General features: G+C 42.2%; 1 protein-coding gene across 7 annotated transcripts in view; it reads right to left on the reverse strand.

Annotated features, from left to right (window-relative positions):
* Positions 1-23,960, reverse strand: part of IQSEC3 (IQ motif and Sec7 domain ArfGEF 3) — a 255,338-nt gene that overhangs the window by 61,531 nt on the left and 169,847 nt on the right. For all 7 annotated transcript variants that reach the window (XM_087722942.1, XM_087722941.1, XM_087722945.1 and 4 more), the window contains exons 4-5: positions 12,657-13,753; positions 1,895-2,056 (exon numbers count right to left, since the gene is read on the reverse strand). In XM_087722942.1, the coding sequence (XP_087579068.1) occupies positions 1,895-2,056; positions 12,657-13,753 (1,259 nt within the window). The remainder of the gene's footprint in view (positions 1-1,894; positions 2,057-12,656; positions 13,754-23,960) is intronic.

Genomic DNA, 23,960 nt, shown 5'->3' on the forward strand with positions numbered 1-23,960 from the left:
CTGGGGTCGATGAGTTCCCTTCCCCTCTCGAATCGTGTGGCTGTTGGTTGTTTTAAATGCCCTGTACTTTTTGTAGTTTTTGTGTTTTTCCCTCCCCCCTCCTTGGGTTTGTGCACCGCCCTGAGTCCCACTGGGAATAGGGCGGCATATAAATAAAATGAACCTCGAACCACAAGGCTATAGGAATCCTCCCTAAATAAGGTAGACAGGGACAGGAGCTCGAACAAAAGAACGCTTTAAAGATCACGTTAGTAATGAATCTCTCATTGGATAAACTTTGTTTCTATCTGCCTAAAAAAATGTATATAATACTCTGAGCTCCTCTTGTAGGGTGTGGCTATTCCTTACATGCATTTGATTGTATGTTTTGGAGATAGTTTTATCACCCAGCTTTTGCTATGGCCATAAATAAAAGCTGATATTTTTTGCAAGCCTCGTCTCGAGTCTCACTCTCTTGGGCATTTCAGTGACTCAGGGAAACTGCTGGAACCTTACAATACAATTGAACGGGTCCAGAGGTATTTCACGAGAAGAGTACCCCACTCCTCTATTCACAATAGACCTCCCTATGCCACAGGATCGAAGTTTTGGGCTTGGACAACCTTCAACTACACCGCCTACGTTCTGACCTAAGCATAGTACACAAAATTATCTGCTACAACCTCCTACCTGTCAACGACTACTTCAGCTTCAACCTCAATCATACATGGGCAAACAATAGATACAAACTCAAGGTAAACCACTCCAAACTCGGTTGCAGAAAATACGACTTCAGCAACAGAGGGGTCAATGCCTGGAATGCTCCACCTGACTCTGTTGTTACAGCTTCAAACCTTCACTGCTTCAATCTTAAACTGTCTACTGTGGACCTCACCCCATTCCTAAGAGGTCTGTAAAGGGGGCGTGCATAAGTGCACCAGCGTGCCTATTGTCCCTGTCCCCATTTATTTGTACTCATTTCCTTTGTTCATGTTTATACTTATACCTGTTGTCTTGTACATGTTTGACAAACTAAATAAATAAAATAAAATAAGTACACATTCACGCATGTACGTAAATTGGGGGGAGGGGAGAGCTGTTGCCTTCAAAATAAAAGCAACATATATTGTGTGCACGGCACAAAGTTAGTTACATTTGATTTCTACTGTATTTTTTCAGAGTATAAGACACTCTGAAGTATAAGACGCACCTAGCTTTTGAAGAGGAAAACAAGGGGGGAAAAATCTGCTTCTGCCTCCCAGCCAGTTGCCTGGTGGAGCAAACATAGCAATAGCAATAGCAGTAGACTTATATACCGCTTCATAGGGCTTTCAGCCCTCTCTAAGTGGTTTACAGAGTCATCCTATTGCCCCCAACAATCTGGGTCCTCATTTTACCCACCTCGGAAGGATGGAAGGCTGAGTCAACCCTGAGCCGGTGGGATTTGAACCGCTGAACTGCTGATCTAGCAGTAGCTTGCAGTGCTGCATTTAACCACTGCGCCACCTTGGCTCTTACATCTAGTTTCACTTTCAGTTTAAGCACCCTCCCGATCATCAGCTGTTTCAGGCTGCAGGGATTGCTATAGCCTATTGCAGCCTCCGCAAGCCCCATTTTCCCCGTTTGCTGCAAGGAGGTAAATTGCTGAGACGCAGAGGCCAAAGGGTGGGGGACGGTGGGGCTACATTCAGTGTATAAGATGCACCCAAATTTTCACCCTCTTTTAGAGGGGGAAAGGTGCATCTTATACTCTGAAAAATATGGTGATTTCCAATTAATTTCATGCAGGCCAGACAGGGATAGCTTCAGGGGGAACAAAATACCCAGATCTGATCTATAGGAACATTCTTAACCATGGTTAATAGCAGAAAGTGTGGCTGGTGATGGGTAGAGGAATCAGGTGATGGACACTTACTCCAGGACATCTCTGTTGAATTGTTTCTTGCTGTTTCCCAGAAACTCCCCGATCATTTGTCGGCTGAGCCCCTTACGCTGCAGCAGGAAATGGGCCACGCCAATCGGTGTATCAGGGATGAAGCCTCGGGAGATCAGGAACTGGATCCCCTTGTCTGGATTTCTGCAAAGAGCAGGGAAATAAAGGTGAGACGGATCCTCACAATTTTGCTTAGAACACAATTCTTGTCTAAGAAGAGATTGTGAGCAGTTCTATATCAAAACATACTTTACTCTTCATACTGTTTCCATCTCCCCTTAAAACATGAACAGAATCTGCAACGGGCTGAGAATCAGAGTCTCCACTAGATAATTGACCGTCAAGCTGAAAGTAAATTAATCAAGTAAAAATAGCTAACGGGAGAAAATCTTTTTACTTAAACTTCCTCAAACCCCATTATCCAGACCTAATCCACATACCAAAGGATAAGGTCTGTAAACACAAGCAGAGTTAATTAAATTAGATCTCCCAGCAGAACTGCAGGTTCACAAGAATACACAAGCACACACGGGGGGGGGGGGAGAGAGAGAGAGAGAGAGACTGAGAGAGAGAGAGAGAGAGAGACTGAGAGAGAGAGAGAGAGAGAGAGAGAGACTGAGAGAGAGAGAGAGAGAGAGAGAGAGAGAGAGAGAGAGAGAGAGAGAGAGAGAGAGAGAGAGAGATGCCCCTCAAGTGTCACCCTAGACACTCCCACACCCAGGACAAGTTCCCTTATATAACTGTGTCACCGTATCCCATTTCTCTGCAGATGCCCCTAAAGGCAACCTCTTTGCTTTTAGGAATAAGTATTTCTTCTTTCCTCACAGCTGTCTGGATCTCATTTTTATTTAGCCTTGCACCACTCCCACCCCACCCCACCCCCCAAATTACTCTTCTGACAAGTCCATGGAAACCTTTCCTGGTTTTTTCTACAGCTGTACAATAGATGGCAATGCCACCCATGGATTCCAATCCACTCATGGAATGGACTGAAACCTCTCAGCAATTGCTACATCCTTTCCAGTATCCTTGGTCCCATCTTCCTTTTGCTCCAGTTGTAAGGAAGGTGTCATTTTATTTTATTTTATTTTATTTTATTTTATTTTATTTTATTTTATTTTGCAAATAGGGAACTTTGGTTGCCAGCATGGAACAGTGTGTGTGGCCAGTGCAACCACGGGAGCAAGACAACTGGCATGCCCTGATTTTGGCTTCTTGACATAATGTCCAGGAGGCAGGACTGAGAGCTAAAATACAGAATGGTCTCGGCTGGAAGTACGCCATCTTGGTGAGCAGAGGAGATTCAGCTAACTCTCTCTTACTTACCGTCTTTCCCCAAAAATAAGACCCTGTCTTATTTTAATTTTTTGCCAGCAAAAAAGGCACCAGATCTTATTTTGGGGGGAAGGAGGTCGACAACAGACTCACCTTACTCCTTTTTTTGCTGTCAGGGGCCTTCAGGAATTTCTTCTGAGTCCGGCAAGGCTTTCTTGAAGGCCTCGGCAGCCGATAACCGAGCTCAGGAGCTCTGTTATCAGCTACAGAGGCCTTTAGGAAAAGCTTGCAGGCCTTGCTGGCTGCAGAAGAAATGAGCCAGCAAGGCAGGTGTTGGATTGTGCAAAGTGTCAGGTTTCCAAAAGATGCCCTAATTAATTCATGAGCCTCGAGCCAAGTTTAAAAAAAAAACCTAGTCATTTATTAGGAACACCATTTCAGCAATAACCTATTGCAGTCAGATCTGACCTCATTTAAATTGTGGCTAAACTTTCCCCCCATTTCTTCCCTCCCCTCAGTCTGTGTCATAAATCACATTCTCCAATGAAGTGCACACCCCACAAGCCTGCTGTAGTAATCTGAGATCTGATTCTAGCCTAAGTTATGCATGGAATGCGCTTCTCCCCCTTTCCTCACCATGGCAACTTGTAACAGACAGGCAAATGCTTTATGAGTTGACACGAGGCCTGGCTGCAACTATCCAAAAGTAAATAGTAGGGCAGCTCCACCATCACCATCCCCACCTGTTCTGGCCCCCCTCCATCCGGTAATGAACGCAGACACAGGTTTAGCTGTTTGCCACTCTTTATTCACAGCAATTATAATCCTGTTGGCTGAAAGCCCAGACACGACTCACTGGCAAGACGTTGGCAGCAACCCAGACTCCAACAGACATGGGAACACAAGGCAGACCAGACAAGGAGTTCTCCAGATTATTACGAATGGTTGTGTCCTGCAAAAGGACTCCTCCCAAAGTCTCTTCATATATACTCTCTTGGGAGGGGTCAAGCCACAACCACCTGGGCTTGATTATCTCTTTTGAGTGTCTCCGTAACTGCTGCCTCCGTTTCTCCGCCCTCTGTTGCCTGGGACAAACTCCCTTTGATCTTCCCCACTGCTCCATTGCCTGACGTCAGGGACAAACTCCCTTTGATTTTCCCCACTGCTCCATGCCTCAGGCGCTTTCTGGTAGCCAACCAGCCTCTCTGGTCCCTGCTTTAAAGTCTGAACCCTGCCCAGGCTCCTCCACATCTTCCACAGCAGACTCATAGGGTTCCTCACTATCGGAGTCCATCAGCAGCTCCAACAGCTCCTGCTGGGCCAAACACCCACCCTAGCTTAATTTTTACCTGTGCACCCTGGAGTAGGCAGGCCTTAATTAGGGCTTATTTTGGGAGGGTAGGACTTATACTGGGAGCACATGTAAAACTTAAGCTGGGGCTTACTTTCAGGGTAGGTCGTATTTTCAGGGGAACACGGTAGGAGATGAAAAGGAGCTCACGTTCATACGTATTTTTATTAGAGGGGTAGAGTGAGGCACTCAATAACTCATCAATAGCCTGGCACTGACACCACTCCTCACAGGTTGGGCAGATGGAGTTTGTTCTAACCTGCTGTCAGATTTCAGCAAGCATTATAGATGTCTAAGTCAGAGTAAGAAGTACAATACCTGTAGTAGATGGAGAACTAATGGTGAGAAAAAGCCCACTGAAGCCTTGCTTCATTTCAGTTCCGAAATCAGAACATCTGGAAGTGTCATAAGGTTAGGCAAAAAGAACAAATACTAGAAAATTCACTGATGGGGGGAAAAACCTGATACAGTCTCTTCTGCTTTAGGAAGTACTTATATGCAGTTCCCCAGGCTGAAAGGTAGCAGGGTAATCAAAGTAATAATTTCTTACTGAAGAGGTAAGGTAAAGGTAAAGGTAAAGGTTCCCCTCACACATATGTACTAGTCGTTCCTGACACTAGGGGGCGATGCTCATCTCTGTTTCAAAGCCGAAGAGGCAGCGCTGTCCAAAGATGTCTCCAGGGTCATGTGGCCAGCATGACTAAAGGCGCACGGAACGCTGTTACCTTCCCACCAAAGGTGGTCCCTATTTTTCTACTTGTATTTTTAACGTGCTTTCGAACTGCTAGGTTGGCAGAAGCTGGGACAAGTAACAGGAGCTCACTCCGTTACGCGGCGCTAGGGAGTCAAATAGCTGAACTGCCGACCTTCTGATCGACAAGCTCAGCATCTTATCCATTGAGCCACTGGGTCCCATGCTGAAGAGGTACAATGATTTAATTCTTGCAGATTTCTCTTCCCTTTTATTCTCATACTCAGGAGTCTGGCACCTAATGTGCTTTATAAAAAGGCATAAACGTGAGCTACAGTTGATCATGAGACATTTCGGATGAATGAGCTACAAGCTCACACACACACAAATATGCCTTTCAGTAAAATTTATTACTTGGAAAAGGTGCTAACAAGCATCTGAGTTTTGGCTAAATGTGGGGGATCAGCTGCAGTTGGAAAGCTATTTGTGATTCCCCCTCCGAAACATTTTGCGTGTGGTTTCTAGCATTCTCTTCTGCTGCCATCAATTTCTAACGGCTTTTAAAATGAAACCCAGTGATTTCAAGGCCAAATGTGCTGTGAGGAATAAAAAAATTAAATGGCTGAGCCATGTGACTTTGGCAGGACTATTGTCCTCTTTAGGAGAATAGAAAAGAATAATATAGAATAGAATAGAATAGAATAGAATAGAATAGAGTAGAGTAGAGTAGAGTAGAGTAGAGTAGAGTAGAGTAGAATAGAATAGAATAGAATAGAATAGAATAGAATAGAATAGAATAGAATAGAATAGAATAGAATAGAATAGAATAGAATAACAGAATTGGAAGGGACCTTGGAGGTTTTTTAGTCCAACCTGCTGCTTAGGCAGGAAACCCTATACCACTTCAGACAAATGGATATCCAACAACGTCTTTAAAATGTCCAGTGTGGGAGCATTCACAACTTCTGGAAGCAAGTGGGTCCATTGATTAATTGTTCTAACTGTCAGGAAATTTCTCCTTAGTTCTAAGTTGCCTCTCTCCTTGATTAGTTTCCACCCATTGCTTCTTGTTCTACTCTCAGGTGCTTTGGGGAATAGTTTGACTCCCTCTTCTTTGGGGCAGCCCCTGAGATATTGGAACACTGTTATCATGTCTCCCCTAGTCCTTCTTTCCATTAAACTAGACATACCCAGTTCCTGCAACGTTCTTCATGTTTTAGCCTCCAGTTCCTTAATCATCTTTGTTGCTCTTGTCTGCACTCTTTCTAGAGTCTCCACATCTTTTTTACATTGTGACAACCAAAACTGAACACAGTATTCCAAGGGTGGCCTTACCAGGGCATTATAAAGTGGTATTAACACTTCAAGTGATCTTGATTCTCTCCCTCTGTTTATGCAGCCTTTACTCACACACAATCTATGAAAACTTCACTAAGATCATATATTTATCTATTTCATGTATTTTTCATGTATTTATCTATTTGATCCATCATTGGAGGCTTTTAAGAAGAGACTGGACAGTCATTTGTCTGAAATGGTATAGGATCTCCTGCTTGAGCAGGAGGTTGGACTAGAAGACCTCCAAAGTCCTTTCCAATTCTGTTAACATGTTCCAATGTCTTAAAAAAACAAGGACATTGATATTAGTCTTTCTGGCTGAGATAAATCACTTTTGATCTCCTTCTTTTCTTAAATAACTCCATTATGTACAGGTAGTCCTCATTAAGTGAGCACTCCTTTGTTTAACAAAGTGGTGGCCAAGTGAAATCAAAACTGGGTTTGCAATCTTACAGTTTACCTTTGTTTTACAACCTGTGAAAGTTGTAAATACGAGGACTGGCCATAAAAGTTACTTTTTCATCGCCTTTGTAAATGTGAACGGTTGCTAAACAAGACAGGGGCTAAACAAGGGCTACTTGCACTTCGATTGCTTCTGAACAAGAGATGAATGAGTAAAAGTTTGCCATAGGTTGTAGCTGAAACTATTCTTCCTCATCTCGAACTGCCTGTTATCATTGTTATTCCATCAAGTACCTTGATGCTATAATGATCTATGACAGGGGTCAGCAACCTTAAACACTGAAAGAGCCACAAAAGTCCTAACCAGAAGCCCCCCCTCATTTAATTCTGGAGCTGACCGGAAAACCCATTCCTTGCCGTAGAGTCTCCTCCTGGCACACTGCTTTCCCCCCACCCACCCAACCGGAAGCTCCTCTCAAAATTGTGGTGCTGACTGGAGACAGGGAGCCGCAGCAGAGGGATGAAAGAGCCACATGCGGCTCCAGAACTGCGGGTTGCTGACCTCTGGTCTATGAAATGAAATTCATTTCTCACCCATTTGCTTGTTTTTTCCTTACCCTTCCTGTTTTAAACTATAAATTACCATAAGTTAGCTTGATGGAAAGGTGGAATAGAAATGTAGCTCACTCTGTCTGTCTGTCTCTCTATCTGTCTGTCTGTCTGTATTATCTATCTCTTCCTTCCTTCCTTTCTTCCTTCCTTCCTTCCTTCCTTCCTCCCTCCCTCTCCCTCTCTCTCTCTCTCCTAGTCAAACCAACCCAAGAGTGCTGACAAAATTGGCAACCGTTATGTTGATTCAACGTGTTCATTCCACAGAATAATGACTCTTAAAATGTGATAGGTCCTAATTTATATTCCTGGTGGATTGTAGCTGAAGGCTTCACTTGATTGTTATTAGATGATTGTCCCTTGAAGCATTTGTTCGTGGTGGTATTTACTTGGCTAGTCTTAACGTGGCGAATGTGCAGTAGCTATTGGTAGGTTGCCACATGGCAATGTGGCCCCAGTATTCCTGCAGCATTATGCTGTGATAGGAATAGCAATCAGCAGCCGGTGTTGCTTCTAGATTTAACTTGGCAGCTTTTCTCCTCCCCCCCACCCCATTTTTTTTTCCCCCTGAGAAGTTGAGCAAGTTGGTTGTTATGCTGTGGAATTTCTTCCCTTCTCCTGGCTTCCCCCTCTGCCTACAGAGATGGCCGCCCACACATTGCCACTATTAAAGCTACGCTGCATAATGAGGCTTTCTCTGTTCCAGGGATTCCACCCGTTCGCCAAGGCATCTGTTGCTGCTGTTTGAAGTGCCGACTCATAAGTACATTCAACCCATGCGCAGGAGGCTGCCACAATTCAGAATATTACCCAGTAATTTCTCATATAGGAATTACACAACCAAGCACTTGGCCATACAAAAGATCAGGGACCAAATCAGCCTTATAATATACAGGTAATTCTCAAGTTAGGACCGCAATGGAGCTCCAAGCTTCTGTTGCTAAGCGAAACGATTGCTGAGTGGATTTTGGCCCCTTGTGAGACCTTGCCACGGTTCTTGCCACTGTGGTTAAGGGAATCACTGCAGTTGTTAAGTTTGTAACATGGTTGTTAAATGAATATAGCTGTTCTGGCCTAGGCTTCCTCCAAAAGCACGAGGCAGAGTCCTGGTCCCGACAAAACCCCTTTTATTAAACGAATGTGAATTCCTCTCATTCACATTCAGCAAAGGCCTGGTAAACAGTCTTTCAAAGGTGAATTTATGACCACAGGTCTTATCTAACTTGGAAAGCTGCCATGTAAATATTTTCCAAACGCAGGGCTGTGCAAGGAAAGACTTGGCACAGAGTTTCTGAGATTCACAGACGGATTTTCACACTCCTGAAATGAATCTAACAACTAAATGAATGAATGGTTTCCTGCAAAAGCCCATTCCCCTTTTGCTCCTCTTTTATTTCTTATGGGAGGGGCCAATCCCCTTCCACCTTTATCACTTTACTCCCAAGCCGACCCTGATTTCTGAGCTGTTCTTTTCTTCTGGCAGTTCTGCTCATGCGCACACTGGGAACAGGCTCCAGCTGTTCCTCTGCCTCGCTGATGTCTGACTCCGAAGGCAGCTGATAACTGTCAGACGGCCCTGGCCCCCTCTCTGCCTCCGACGCAGAGCCCTCGACAGAGCCTTCCCCAGCCTCCAGGACTGGCCCATGTTCCTCCCCAACCTCCTCACTGTCCGACTCTGCTGACAGCTCTGCTGGCCACAGGCGGGCCACAACACTGGCTTCCCCATTGACTTTGCTTGTCAGGAGATGGCAAAAGGTGATCACATGACCCTGGGACACAGCAATCATCATAAACATGAGTCAAGTTTTTATGACGATTGCGGTGCCAAGCATTCAAATTTTGATCGCATGACCATGGGGATGCCGCAATGGCCGTGTTAAAAATGGTCATAAATCACAGTGCTGTTGTAACTCTGAACGGTCACTAAATGAACTATTGTAAGTTAGGACTACCTGTCAACCTTCTGCAACCTGAAGCTCACTAGATCTGGAGGGAGACACCTATCATTCCCATCCATAATGCCTAGGAATTCTAGGAGCTGAATTCTACATATCGGGAAGGCTCTCCCTTGGGAATATCTACTGTAGGTAAGCTACTGCTTTTATTAGATCCTGTCGGGAAGTTTTATATCACCCCACATGTTCCCATTTATTAGTGAAAGCAATAAAGTTTGTTGCTCTGTAGGGAGCAGTTCCTATTAACTAAGACCTCATGCATGCAGCCTTATGGAGGAAAGGAATCGCATTAGAACCGTTTGGCAACCAGAAGTCTTTTTTTTTTTAAATTATTATTATCACCGAGGGTATTGCACAAGAGGTAATTAATTCCAATGGGAAAGCAGGAGAAAATACAGACTGCCATTGCGATTAAAAAAAAAAAAAAAGGAATATGCCCATATGGTAAAAAAGTAGTGGGATATTACCAGTTCTAAACATTTACCGTAAATTCATTATGTGCCTCAGCATGCGTAAGTCATAGGTCAAGTCACTGGTGACTAAACTAAATTAAAGGGATTATATATAGGATTTTAAATAGGAACAAATGGGTATTATTGCTGATTATTCTAGCCGCGGCATTCTGAATGGCTTCTTTCTTAAGGCGGCCCTTTAAAGGGATATTAAACAATGAGCAAAGATGAATTTGCACCTAAGCCCATTAAACAAGTAAGTAGGTCATTTATTTATTTATTCATCCAGTCATTCATTCAAAATTCTTCAAAGCATCCCTGTAGAGTTATTGGGCATGCAAAATAACATCTCATTAAGCAAGTGTTATAAGAGATATTAGCAGACTGCCTTGCCTCTGAAGATACCAGCCACAGTTGCAAGCAAAACTTCAGTAAATCTGTTATCTAACCATGGTCACTCAACCCTGAAACTCAATGCTGCCCAATACTGGTGGCTCTTTAGTCAGTTCAAAAAGTAGCCACAATGGTGATACTTAACGCAATAAGTATTGTCTTTGGTAGAAGGTCAAGGATAGACGATATGAGATGCCCAGGTATTTTGGACTTCACATCTCCGTTTTAGAAGGCTCTTTAATTCTTTAACATGATCCCTTGTTGGTCTGATATGGGAGATTCCACTCTATACCCTACAATGAGCATCTTTGCATTTGCGGAGTGGCAGAGGTAGAAGACCTGGCTCACATCCTATCTGATTGCTGCTTGTATAAGGGGGTTTGAGACAGATCCCTTGGCCTATATACCAAATGAATGGCCCATTGGGATCCCCATATCGAAACAACTTACCTTATGTGCGGCCAGAACTGGAAAATAACATTTAACACAGTGCAGTACTTAAACAAAATGGTTTGGATGAGATCTGCATATGTGAGACTGATTTGGGGTAGAATGCAGTGGGTGACACCAAAATATAATTTTATCATATTTTATCTAGATCTTAAATTATTGTATTCTATTCCAATTTCATTTTAGACTCTATTTTATTCCAATTTTGTCTTAAATTGTATTTTATTCCAATTCCATTTTAAATTGCTTTTATCAAATTTTAGTCATGATTTGTTTCTAGAACTTTGCACTTTGATATGGCCCAAAGCTAATCAATAAAGACTCAAGGTCAATGTCATAAACTTGAATCTTTTCAGTGAAGAAAACTCCAACAATTCTCTGAATAACTGGGTCAACTCTTAAATTGGTCTAACAAGATTCTCCTCCCCGCCAAACATTTCCTTGAAATCTACCATTCTGTAATTTAAAAAACAGTATTCTAAATCCTGACTCTCTGGGTGATATCTTATGTGGGCCAGATTTTTGCACAAAGACAGCTGTCGTTATTCCTTTTCTCGACTCTGAGCTAAAGATTCAAAGTTCCATCCATTTCTATTGGTAGAGGTAGTTTGTTTGGTGACTATTTGAACAGCACTGGGAAAAGTGACTTATGACCATTTTTCACACTTATGACCGCTGCAGCATCCCCTTGGTCTCATGATTTACATTCAAATGATTGACAAGAGACTCACATTTATGACAGTTGCAATGCCCCGGAGTCATGTGATCTCCTTTTGCAAATTTCTGACAAGCAAAATCAACAAGGAAACCAGATTAATTTAACAACTGTGTAACTAATTTAACAACTGCAGTGATTCACTTAACAAATGGGGCAAAAAAGTCATAAAATGGGGCATAACCCACTTACAAATTTCTCACTTAGCAACATAAATTTTGGGCTCAATTGTGATCATATGTTGAGGGCTACCTGTATCCAGAGGTGGTATTCAGCAGGTTCTGACCAGTTCTGGAGAACCGGTAGCGGAAATTTTAAGTAGTTGGGAGAACTGGTAAATACCACCTCTGACTGGCCCCGCCCCCATCTATTCTCTGCCTCCCGAGTCCCAGCTGATCAGGAGGAAATGTGGATTTTGCAGTATCCTTCCCCTGGAGTGCGGAGGAAATGGGGATTTTGCAGTATCCTTCCCCTGGAGTGTAGAAGAAATGGGGATTTTGCAGTATCCTTCCCCTGGAGTGGAGAAAAAATGTGGATTTTGCAGTATCCTCCCCCTGGAGTGGAAAGGAAATGTGGATTTTGCAATATCCTTCCCCTGGAGTGGGGAGGAAATGTGGATTTTGCAGTAACCTTCCCCTGGAGTAGAGATGAAATGTGGATTTTGCAGTATCCTTTCCCTGGAGTGGGGAGGGAATGGGGATTTTACAGTATTCTTCCCCTGCCATGCCCACCAAGCCATGCCATACCCCACCAAGCCACACCCACAGAGCCAGTAGTAAAAAAAAAAATTGAATCCCACCACTGCCTGCATCCCTTATTTCTAGATTCTAGCCTTGAATTCAGTTTGTTTAAATTCTTTTTAAGCATGGTTTTCAGAAGTGGCACAATTATTCTAGGCTGGGTCTAAGTCAAGAGCAGATTATAGTAAAGCCATTACTTCTCCTTAAGTCCATGCACAACCCTCGGCCCTTCGAAGGCTGAACCTCTAAACCAGAAAATCATACTGCTGGGATAAGCCACAGCTAACCTAATTGTTTCTGGTAGCCTCTTGTTTGGATGAACTCAGGAAAGCTACAAGAGATTTTAAAGAGATGTTCTTGTCAAGTCACTTACATGTTGAAGAGATTCAGCCCAATGCGGTACAGCCGTTTCCTCATGGTGTCCGTAGAGAGCGTGGGGGATTTGCAGACGGATGGATTCTCGCAGTGGTACCGTGGCAGGCTCAAAATCATAGCTTGCAGGGCTTCCTTAGAGGATAACTCTGAAGCAGACTTCGCGGAGGTGGACGTGCTGCTGCTGCTCAGCTGTTCCAAATTGTCTACATTTTCAGCTTCTGATCCCTTGTGCTGCCCAGTCCCGTTTTCAGAGTCAAAGTCAAGTTTCGGCATCGCCATTTGGTCTTGCTCAGCCTCCCCTTTCTCCAAACCGTTGGTGTTGAGGTTCCCCTCGGTGATTGGGTGACTATTCTGGAGGGCTCCAGCATCAGGCTGTCCTTCCGAAACCACTTGAAGCTCCTTATCCTCTTTCTCCCCGCCTTCCACTGGGATTTCTTCGATTGTGGCAGCTGGAGAAATTCCAGCCTGGCTACTGTTAGCCAGGCAGTTTGCCATCGACACCGAGGTAGATGAGGAGACCGAGATATTCTTGTTGTCTATTTGGACAGTGACGTCCCTGAAGGCCATCATGAGCGTGCTGCTGCTCTTTGGTAATGTGTCTGGTAGCAGCCCTTCCTCCTCCTCTTGCTCCTTCAGTTCCATGTCCAAGTCTTGGTTTGGTTGCATGGCGCTCGTACTGAAGGTCTCTCTTATCTGATAGGAGCTGCCGTCTTGAAGGGAGCACATCGTTTTCAGGCTCCACGTGCTCAGCGCGTCGTCAATCGATTTAGCCAGAGATTGAACTTGCTCGGTGAAGGAATCTTCCAGTTCGGTCAGTGCCCCGCTAATAGTTACTGGCAAAGAGGGAGATCTTACCAAGGGGATGCCAACAAAGTTATAGCCTTCCACTAGAGCTTTCTCAGCAGAGAAATTTTCAGAGTTCTGGACTCGGAGTTTCCTCAAGGAAATCCGCCGGGGCATGCGGCTCTCCAGTAGAGAGTTCCGGATCTTCTCAAAGTTTTTGCTGAGCTGGTACTGGCGGAAGGCAGTCTGAATCGTGCAGGCTGCTCTCCGAGAGACCAAGTGGCCCCCATATTTGTGCTCTAGCATTTCGATCTGAAACACACAAACAAGATTTTGAAAATTGATTTGCGAAGAGTTTGCATTGGCTACTTTCTAACACTCTCCTGGTCTTTGAATAATATTGATATTCTTCTAATTGTGGAATGCTTTTGATACAGTTCTTCTTTTTTTAATTGTACAATTCCCAGAGTCATGTTTATGAGATGGTTGGCTATATAAAAATGATGTCTGACTACATAAATTACCATATTTTTGGAGTATAAGACGCACCTTTTCCCCCTAAAAGAGGGTGAAAATGTCGGTGTGTCTTATACACTGAATGTAGCCCCACCCACTCGCCGGCCCCAACCCTTTGGCCTTTGGCAGCAATTTACCTCTTTGCAGCAAACGGGGGCTTGTAGAGGCTTCAATAAGCTATAGCAACCCCTGCAGCCTCAAACAGCTCATGATCGGGAGAAATTGAAAGTGAAACTTGCTGTTTGCTTCACAAGGCAAATTGCTGTAAGGCAGAGGTAGGTTTTTTTTCTTGTGCTAATCAGGCTGTTTGCTGTTTGCTGCAAGGAGGTAAGTCAACAACTATAAATGCCTATAGAATGTTCAAATTATTAGACTTATTTTTTAAAGACTGCTTTATTATTATTCTAGACAACTTCACAAAATGAAGAAGCTTTTTAAAATAAATGCTTGATCTGAAGAGGCCCAGTGTTATTGTTTTAAAAAGTGCTATTCTTTTAAATAGCAGAGAATAACTATACTTCCAGAAAGCACATCAATTTTAACAGCATCTGTACAAATATAGTGTGAAATATAACACTACAACGGTGTATATTATCTGCACTGTTTGTTGCAAGGAGGCAAATCGCTGGGAGGCAGAGACAGATACTTTTCCCTGGTTTTCCTCCCCAAAATCTAGGTGTGCCTTATACTTCGGAGCGTCTTATACTCCGAAAAATATGAAAAATTAAACTAATTGTTTTTTTTAAAAATGAAATGTTAAATTAAAAAAATCTAACCGGCAGATATTTAACCAATCATAGTTTAGTACATCATGAATTACATATGCAAACTTTTCTTTGCTTATGTTGAAAACTGGGAAATATCACAGTTTCCACTGTACAATGTTAGATGAAGCAAGTCTGTATGTTGCAAACACTTTATATATGTATGCCTAAGTATCAGTTTTGACCCCTGGCAACTACGTGGACTAGTCCTTGTAATTTTTAGAAGAGGTTGGCCATTGCCATTTTCCTAGGGATGAGAGATAATGTCTGGCTCCAATTCACCCACTGGTCCTTTGTGCCTAGGATTGGACTACAACTCACCATCTCTTGGTTTCTATCCTGGTGGCTTAATCACTACACCAAAGTGGTTCTCACAGCTTTAAAAATACTTAGGGTTATTCAGTGAAGAGTATCTACTTATTGTAGGATTATAATAATTATTATATTATATATTATGTTATATTCTGCAGAGCAGAACAACTAGACACAAGGACAGCTTTTTCCTGAATGCCATCACTCTGCTAAACAACCAATCCTCACAACACTGTCAAATTATCTACTAAGACTGTATTCTTCTCTTCCTTCCTAGTACCTATCTCTTTTCACATGGCTATAACCATGTTGCTTGTATCTTTAAATTTTATATTGTTTTATTTGTTTCCTAATATAATTTGCTTATTGGTAACCTGTGACTATCACTAAGTGTTGTATTTTATGATTCTTGGTGAATGTATTCTATTTTATTTTTCTTTGTGTACACTGAGAGTATATGCACCAAAGACAAATTCCTTGTGTGTCCGATCACACTTGGCCAATAAAGAATTCTATTCTATTCTATTCTATTATTATTTTCTTTTCTATTATATTCTATAAAGCAACAACTGAGACTTAAGTCTCTAAAACAATGTTATCCGAAACTCATAGTATAGAGGAAATTTATTTTGAACTTTATTTTTATAGACTTAATGTCTAAAAATGGTAATTTAAAAACAATTTGGTTCATCACTGAAGGAGCCATCAGGTTCTTAGGTCTAGTAATGTCTGAATGATCTAAGACTGAGTTGTTTCAAGAACTGTGTGTGCCTGCATGTGGTGTTTTTAGAAGTTTTAGGACAACCGCCATCAGAACACATAAAAACTGTTTTAGAGGTTGTATTATCTGGCCATAATTAACGAAAATGAGACAGTAATTTTCATATTAGTACAATTCTGAGCTTTTTTGTCTCCCTATAGTCAATGGCAGTGATTCCCTGATAAGTTTGCTTAAGAATAAAATATCACTGGGCTATCAGATATGGGCTGCAAAGATATGGGCAACCTCCAAAAGACACAGAAAACCTAAATTCTTTGCTGCCATCTCCTGGATATCCAGATTTTTTTCAAAAGCTCTAGATCAGTGGTTCCCAACATAGGGCCAATTTGATTTTTAATGGGGGCAATTTGAACCTTGTTTAAACCAAGTTAATGGCCTTTTAGGCTTCCTCTGTGTGAGTAGAGTTCACTTTTTGAGTAAAGTAAGAATTATAGGTCACAGAGGGGGCATCAGGATTTTAAAGATGCTTAGGTGGGGCATGGCCAAAAAAGGTGGGGAACCTCTACTCTAGATATATACAGCAGACCAACATTATTTAAGTGAGAAAGGCTGGGTTAAACAGTGTTATTTCCCAATGATGGCACAATTCCAACATGAATTTTGATTGACAGTGTCCTAAAGAGCCTTTTCATCTCTTGCAGGATAATTTGTTTTTCTAGACAATCATCAATGCTGGATAAATTTCAATTGGGGGGGGGAAGGGGAATCCCCCCCCCAAAAAATATGAACCATCAAACCAATAGTAGGATAAACCATGACATTCAAGTTGACCAAGCCTATAAAAGGGCGATAACTGGACTGATAATGGCGCTTGCTCAGTGACAACAACCAAACTAGACTTCTTATATAGTGGTATCTCGGTACTCAACTGCATTGAAACTCATCAAATATGGTACTCAACACATTTGACGTGAAGATTTTGTCCTGGTACTCATCATTTGTTTGGTACCCAATGCACAAGCTAGAACTTGAAATCAGCTGCTTTGTGACTCACTACATTATTCCTTAAGGGAAAATTTTGTTTGGTATTCATCATTTTTGGTACTCTTCGCATCTCCTGGAACCAATGAACAATGACTACTGAAGTACCACTGTATTAGAATTGATTGTACCTACCTCATTCCTTAGAGCAGGGGTGTCAAACTCACGTCATCATGGCGTTGTCAGGTGATATATCGTGACTTTTTCCCTCTTTGCTAAACCGGGCATGGACGTGGCCAGTGCATGGCGCATCTGGCCCACAGGTCGTGAGTTTGACACCCCTGCCTTACAGGATCTTTGTACAAATAGTCCTTTTCTTTGTATCTTGTTGATAAAGGCTTAAAAAGGAAAACACGAAGGATCTCTCTACCCTCATCATATATCATCCCAGGATTGGTCCCCCAAATGTTCATTAAGTAACAATGGTGATGACTGCAGTGATATGAAGGATAGATAGCAATGGAGAAGAAAGCAGAAAGGATAAATACTAATTATTCCCCTAGAGATTTACAGCTTGTGTTTATTGAGACTGGAGCTGTTTCTTGCTTCTCCTGATAAAAGGGCTTTTTCCTTCCAAGTTCTGATGGAAGCTGCTGCCCACCAAATTACAATGTAAAGCAAGAAAATTGGAGAAGGAAATACAAGCCACAGAGGTCAACTTTGCATTAATAAGCAGGAATAGAATTGATCCTCCAGAAATAGGAGCGAGCGCTGCTCTCCACCGTTACTAATCACCTCCTTACTGAAATCTTTATTGAGATAAAAAATAAAAATCTTCTGTGAGCCCTAAGTTTGCTTTCTTAAGGAATACTTCAGAGGGATTCGTGTGCCTTTCTCCATCCCGACTCAGTTATTTGCTTCTGTGCATGAACACACAAATATAAACACAAACATACACACACACGAAAACGATAGATGTGCAAAAAAAAAATTTCATCTGCAAGAAAAATTAAGCTATGTTTTCAAAAGTACTATTGGTGGGGGCCTGCAGTGAACAGGGAAATGATGCCAAATCATTGAATCATATGGCTAGAAGGGATCTTGGATGTCTTCTAGTCCAGCCCCTTGCCCTTGGCAGGAGACCTTCTACCATCCCAGACAAATGATTGTCCAGTCTTTTCTTGAAAACGTCCAAGGATGGTGCACGCACAACTCCAGGAGGCAAGTTGTTCCATTGGTTAATTGTTAATGTCAGGAAGTTTCTCCTTAATTCTAGGTTGTATCTTTCTTTGATAAGCTTCCATCCATTGCTTTTTTTTTGTCCTGTTCTCAGGAGCTTTGGGGAATAAGTGGACCCTGTCTTCTCTCTGGCAGCCCCTCAAGTATCAGAACACAGCTATCATGTCACCCAATTTTTTCTTCATTACATTAGACATACCTAGCTTTCTTAGTCTTTCCTCATACAATTCATCCTGCAAACCCCTTATCATCTTAGTTGCTCTTCTCTGCACTCCTTCTAGAATCTCATCCTCTTTTTTGTATTGTGGTCACCAGAATTGGACCAAGGGAAGGCTTTTAGGCATGGGGATGGGCCAAGGATTTTGTCCCATAATTGTATAAAATGTGTGTGTGTGTGTGTGTGTGTGTGTGTGTGTGTGTGTGTGTGTGTGTTCCAGCATAACTCCGGAATTCCTTGAGCAATTTAACCAAACTTGGTACACAGATGACTTACTCCCTGGAAACAAATACTGTCGGGGTAAGACACCCTTATCATCCCTTGCAGTGTGTGTTCTGTTAAGATACAGCCTGTTGTGCCTTAAAATGGCTTCTACTGTACTGCGTTAAAATGGCTTCTACTATACATCGCAGTGGAATTGCCATGGTGACAGCTTCACAGTACTCCACAAGGGGGCTCCTTCTGGTAAGGGGGAAAATCCAACATTAGGGATTCTGGGGGCACAGGAAAAACGTTCTTATCTAATTTAATTGTCGCCGAAATCAGGGCTCAGGAAGAAGTTGCTCTTGCCATCACCTCTTCAGGAATTGCAACAATGTTCATGGAAGGAGGGAGGACAGTCCATTCTGCACTTACGTTGCCACTTGACATCGCCATTCCTGTCTAATACAGAATTGGGATAAATAAATACCTGGGCAATGCCGGGTTATCAGCTAGTTTATGATAAAAGCAGCTGCCAAAACAGTCTCAGGGTTCTTATACAGCACAAAGAGGGCTCCCTTCTTCCATCATTTGAGATTGACATAATAGCTTTATGAATTAATTATAATCATTTACAAATGCTGAAATTAATATAGTGCATTTTTCTTTTAGTTATATTGGGTTCTTAAAGTGGTTCAATATACAATTTTCCACATGTTCATCTTACTGTGTCTAACGTAGCACCTTGATTCTGGGGAAATGTTTCGTTTCACTGTGTACTGTACTGTATATTGTTAAAATGACAATAAAATCACCTTGACTTGACTTACTGATTCCCGTATTCTAAAAATATTTTGAGGAACAGATCACAGGACATTTTTTGAGTTGCACCCTGAAGAAACATAACAAGCTGTCACACATTTAATTTGACCCGGTATTTATATTTTAGGATAAAATTGCTACGAATCCTGATCCAAACCTCTTTACTTGCAGCTTAAAATAGTAGTTCGGAGTTCAAAACATGATTTTCCTAGAACACTGTAGTGTGCAATTTACAATGCATTTCTTTGACTGCAGGCCTAATATCACAAGTAGTTTAATGGATAGCTTTGAATGTTCTACTTGAGGGCGTTATTCTTACAAAATTCATAGGCAGATGTCAATAAAGATCATCATGTCACTGTGTTCACAATACTGAGAGGAAATGCCACCTGTGTAATTAACTGAGATTTCTAATGAAACGACATCCTTTCTGGGAAGGTATGTGCAGAATCTTTCAATCCCTCATGCTGGACGTAGGAAGATGTGATTGCTAACTTGAAAGAACAGAAAAAGTGCCCTTTAATAAAAAATAAAAAAAAGCAGCACAAAAATTGCCAATCAAGTTATCAACCCTGGCAGTGCAAGTTGATGAATTAGAGTCAATGACCTCTTGTGACATACACTTTTCCAATAGAATGGCTTAACAGAACATTTGCTATTTTCTACAGAATCAACCACGTCTGTCAGCGGAGAAGAAAGCAACACACATTATGTTAGCCACAACTCATGTTACTGAGGTTATTATGATTTGTTAGATTTAGGACTCACTTTATCAAAGTGGCCTACCTCAGACTACTTTCTCCAACTCCTACTGTGAGGAAAATTACTTCCTTAAAATCACCCAGTGAGCTTCTACGCAGCCTGGCATATTGGGATCTGGATTTCCCCAGATCTAATACAAAATCTTAACACTACAGATAGTATTCAATTATTGAGTCTGTCATCTGCACCTCTATAACTGTCTGGTTTGGCTCTGCAACCAAACAAGATAGATACAGACTTCAACGGATAATTAGAACTGCAGAAAAAACAATGGCTACCAACCCGCCTTCCATTGAGGACCTATATACTACACGAGTAAAAAAAGAGGGCTGTGAAAATATCTACAGAGTGCAGACCTCTCATATCCTGGACATAAATTGTTTCAACTCCTACCCTCAAAACAACACTATAGGGCACTGCGCACCAGAACAACTAGACACAAGGACACTTTTTCCCCGAATGCCATCACTCTGCTAAACAACTAATTCCCACAACATTGTCAAATTATTTACTAAGACTATATTACTATTATTCTTCTCTTCCTTCCTAGTACCCATCTCTTTCCACTTATGGCTATAACCATGTTGCTTGTATCTTTAAAATGTATATTGTTTTATTTGTTTCCTAGTATGATTTGATTGCTTATTAGTAACCTATGGCTATCACTAAGTGTTGTATCTTATGATTCTTGATGAATGTATTCTCTTTTATTTTCCTTTATTTATACTGAGAGCATCTGCACCAAAGACAAATTCCTTGTGTGTCCAATCACACTTAGCCAATAAAGAATTCTAGTCTATTCTATGTCCTTGATTTACAACCTTTAATTTACTGACCATTCAACGTTACAGCGGCACTGAAAAAAATTATTTATTGCTGTTTTTTCACAATTTACTAATTTAACAGCAGCGGTGATTCACTTAACAACTGCGGTAAGAAAGGTTGTAAAATGGAGTAAAACTCACTTAACAACCATCCTGCTTAGCAACAGGAATTTTGGGCTCAATTGTGGTCATAAGTCAAGGACTACCTAAATACTAGGATTGGGAAATCCAGGTTCAAGCCTTCTGGCATGCATAGAACCTCATTGGGTGATTCTACCGTTAGCTTTGACAGTCATTCTCCCTCAGTCTAAATTATTTCACACAGTTATTGGGGGATAATATGAAGAGGGATCCCCATGTAAGCTGAGGAAAGAATTCTAATAAATTGATTGAAAAGCAGGCTATTGTCACACTGTGTGTTTCCTTTGATTAGATGCAATCTAAACCGAATCTTAAAGGCATTTCCTGATATACTCAACTGGAAGAAATCTTTATTGGCTCATTGCAGGGGTGACTATTCTGGATGAGGCATACTTGATGTTGGTAGAATGCCAAGAATTATATTATCCGAAGTAAGCAGGGCAAGGAGAAAAAGAGTGAAAACTAAAATTATAATCAATTTAATTTAAATCAAATATAATCCAATCTAGCAATATTATGCTCCATATATTTAACAATTTTCCTCTTCTGGCACATAAAATTTCAAAATAATGGAGGGGTTGTTGCAAGCCATAATCAAGGCTTTGGGAGGAGACAGATCTGTGTGCATTTTGGCTTCGTAGTGCAACATCCTAGTTATTTTATTTTCACACAACAATCACAAAGCTAAAGGCAAAAGCTGGAAAGATTTCGAGTATCTGAGGCAGAGGTGGTATTCAGCTGGTTCTCTCCGGTTCAGGCAAACCGGTAGTGGCAGCTGCAGGAGGCTCCACCCACCCGCCCCAACGTAATGCATGACCACTGCGCATGCACAGAAGGCAGTGTGCATTCACAGACAAGGCGCGTGCGATTGAAGCGAGCACGCTCACATTTGCGAACCGATAGACCAAAGCACAGGCACTCTGTGTGAAAGCAGTTTTGGCAGGGACAGAAAACAAAAAAAGGGACAAAGACATGAGTGCAGTTTGTGAGAGAAGGGTTGGGTGCTGAGAAGATCAGGGGTAAGCTTGGCAGTGGAATATAGTCGGCTGGGAGCTGGAAAGTGGGGACCACATGTCTATAACCTTACCCTACTCAGTCCATGAATCCTTCTGGGTTTAGGTTTCTTCCAACATTTGGAACAACCAATAGCAATAGCACATACCATATTTTTCGGAGTATAAGACGCACCTTTTTCCCTCAAAAAAGAGGCTGAAAATCTGGTTGCGTCTTATACACTGAATACAGTATTTTTTGCCTCCCGAAACCCCCCCCCCCTTCACCAAAATGGCCATGCATAGCCTTTAGGAGGCTTTCAGGGTGCTCCTGGGAGGCATAAATGAGCAAAAACCGGGCCATTGTTTGGTCAATTTTGCCTCCCCCCACAGCCCCCAGGAGCACTCTATAAGTCTCCTAAAGGCTATTCATGCCCCCCCCTTTTTTTGAAAAAAAAACCGGGCCCATTTTAATGAAAAACGGGCCATTTTTGGGAGGTCTGCAGAGTGCAAAAACATTTTTTAAAATTTGTCTCTTCAAAATCTTGGTGCATCTTATCCTCCGGTGCGTCTTATACTCCAGTGCATCTTATACTCTGAAAAATATGGTACTTATATATCACTTTATAGTGCTTTACAGCCCTCTCTAAGCGGTTTACAGAGTCAGCATTTCCCCCCCCCCCCCCAAAGAATCTGGCTCCTCATTTTACCCACCTCCAAGGATGGAAGGCTGAGTCAACTTTGAGTCTGGAGAGATTTGAATTGCCAAATTGCAGGCAGCCAGCAATCAGCAGAAGTAGCCTGCAGTATTACTCTTCCTACCTTCCTTGAAAATTCAATTTTGAACTTTTCTCGTTTAAAGCCAGTGTTACCATTATGTAACACTGACTTTACACTTATGTAACACTTCTTTATTTTACACCTATTTCTATTTTACACTTATGTAACACTGACTTTGCACTGACAACATTGAGGGCAAAAGAAGAAGGGGACAAAAGGGAATGAGGTGGCTGGATGGAGTCATTGAAGCAATAGGCATGAGCTTAAATTGACTCCAGAGGATGGTAAAGGACAGGAAGGCCTGGAGGAACATTGTCCATGGAGTCACGATGGGTCGGACACAACTTTGCAATAACAACAACGTTAGATAGTCAAACTGGGAAATTGAGGAGGCAGAAGCTGGATGGTATGGGGTGACAGTCCTCTACTCTTCTCATGGACTGTCTTAAGCCTTTTTCTAAACATATTGTCTTTGGGTGCACTAGAACACTGCACAGCTTCAATTAAATTCAGCTGCCAGTCCAATTTGATTCAATAGGTGGAACTGGACTGGCTAGTTATCACATAACAAGCAGAATCCTATTCTTCTTAGAATCTATCAGAAGAAGAAGAAAACCAATGGAAGTCTATTATCTTGTCTGTTTTGCTTTGTAGCAGAGAAAGGCATTCCTTTCAGGCCACAGAGTAGCTTTGGAATTCTTTGACAATAGTCTCACAAAATTGGGTTACTTATTTATAACAGAGGTGCCAAACTCAAGGCCCATGGGTCGGATCCAGCCCACGGGGTGTTTAAATCTGGCCCACCGGGCCACCCTGGAAACAGCAAAGGACTGGGTCGCAGTGCCTCTGCCAGAGAAAATGGAGCTTGGGAGGGCTCCGTTGTTGCTGGCAGAGGACTGCAGGAAGTTGTCACAACCGAAAATGGGGCCCGGGGGGTGCACATCTGCCCCCCGGTTCCATTTTTGCTGGCAGAGAGCTAGAAAAACAAACTAAAAGCAAAACAAAAGGAGAAATGTTTCCCCTTTTGCATCTGAACATCCAAAAAGGGACAGGAAAGGAGAAAGGGAAAGAGAAAAGACAAAGAAAACAAAGGGAAGATGGAAAGAGGGCAAGGAAGGAAAGAAGAAAGGAGATTATAATGACAGGGAGGGAGGGTCTGAGGGAAGTACTGCCTTAGAACTTGGCCACCACTGGTGCCCCCGACATGAGTGACATCGAGTTAGCCACGTCCACCCTGCCCCCCCCAG

Source organism: Thamnophis sirtalis, unplaced genomic scaffold, assembly GCF_051295495.1.
Source record: "Thamnophis sirtalis isolate CommonGarterSnake01/CBP01778 unplaced genomic scaffold, rThaSir2_p1.2 scaffold_9, whole genome shotgun sequence".
NCBI lineage: Eukaryota > Metazoa > Chordata > Lepidosauria > Squamata > Natricidae > Thamnophis > Thamnophis sirtalis.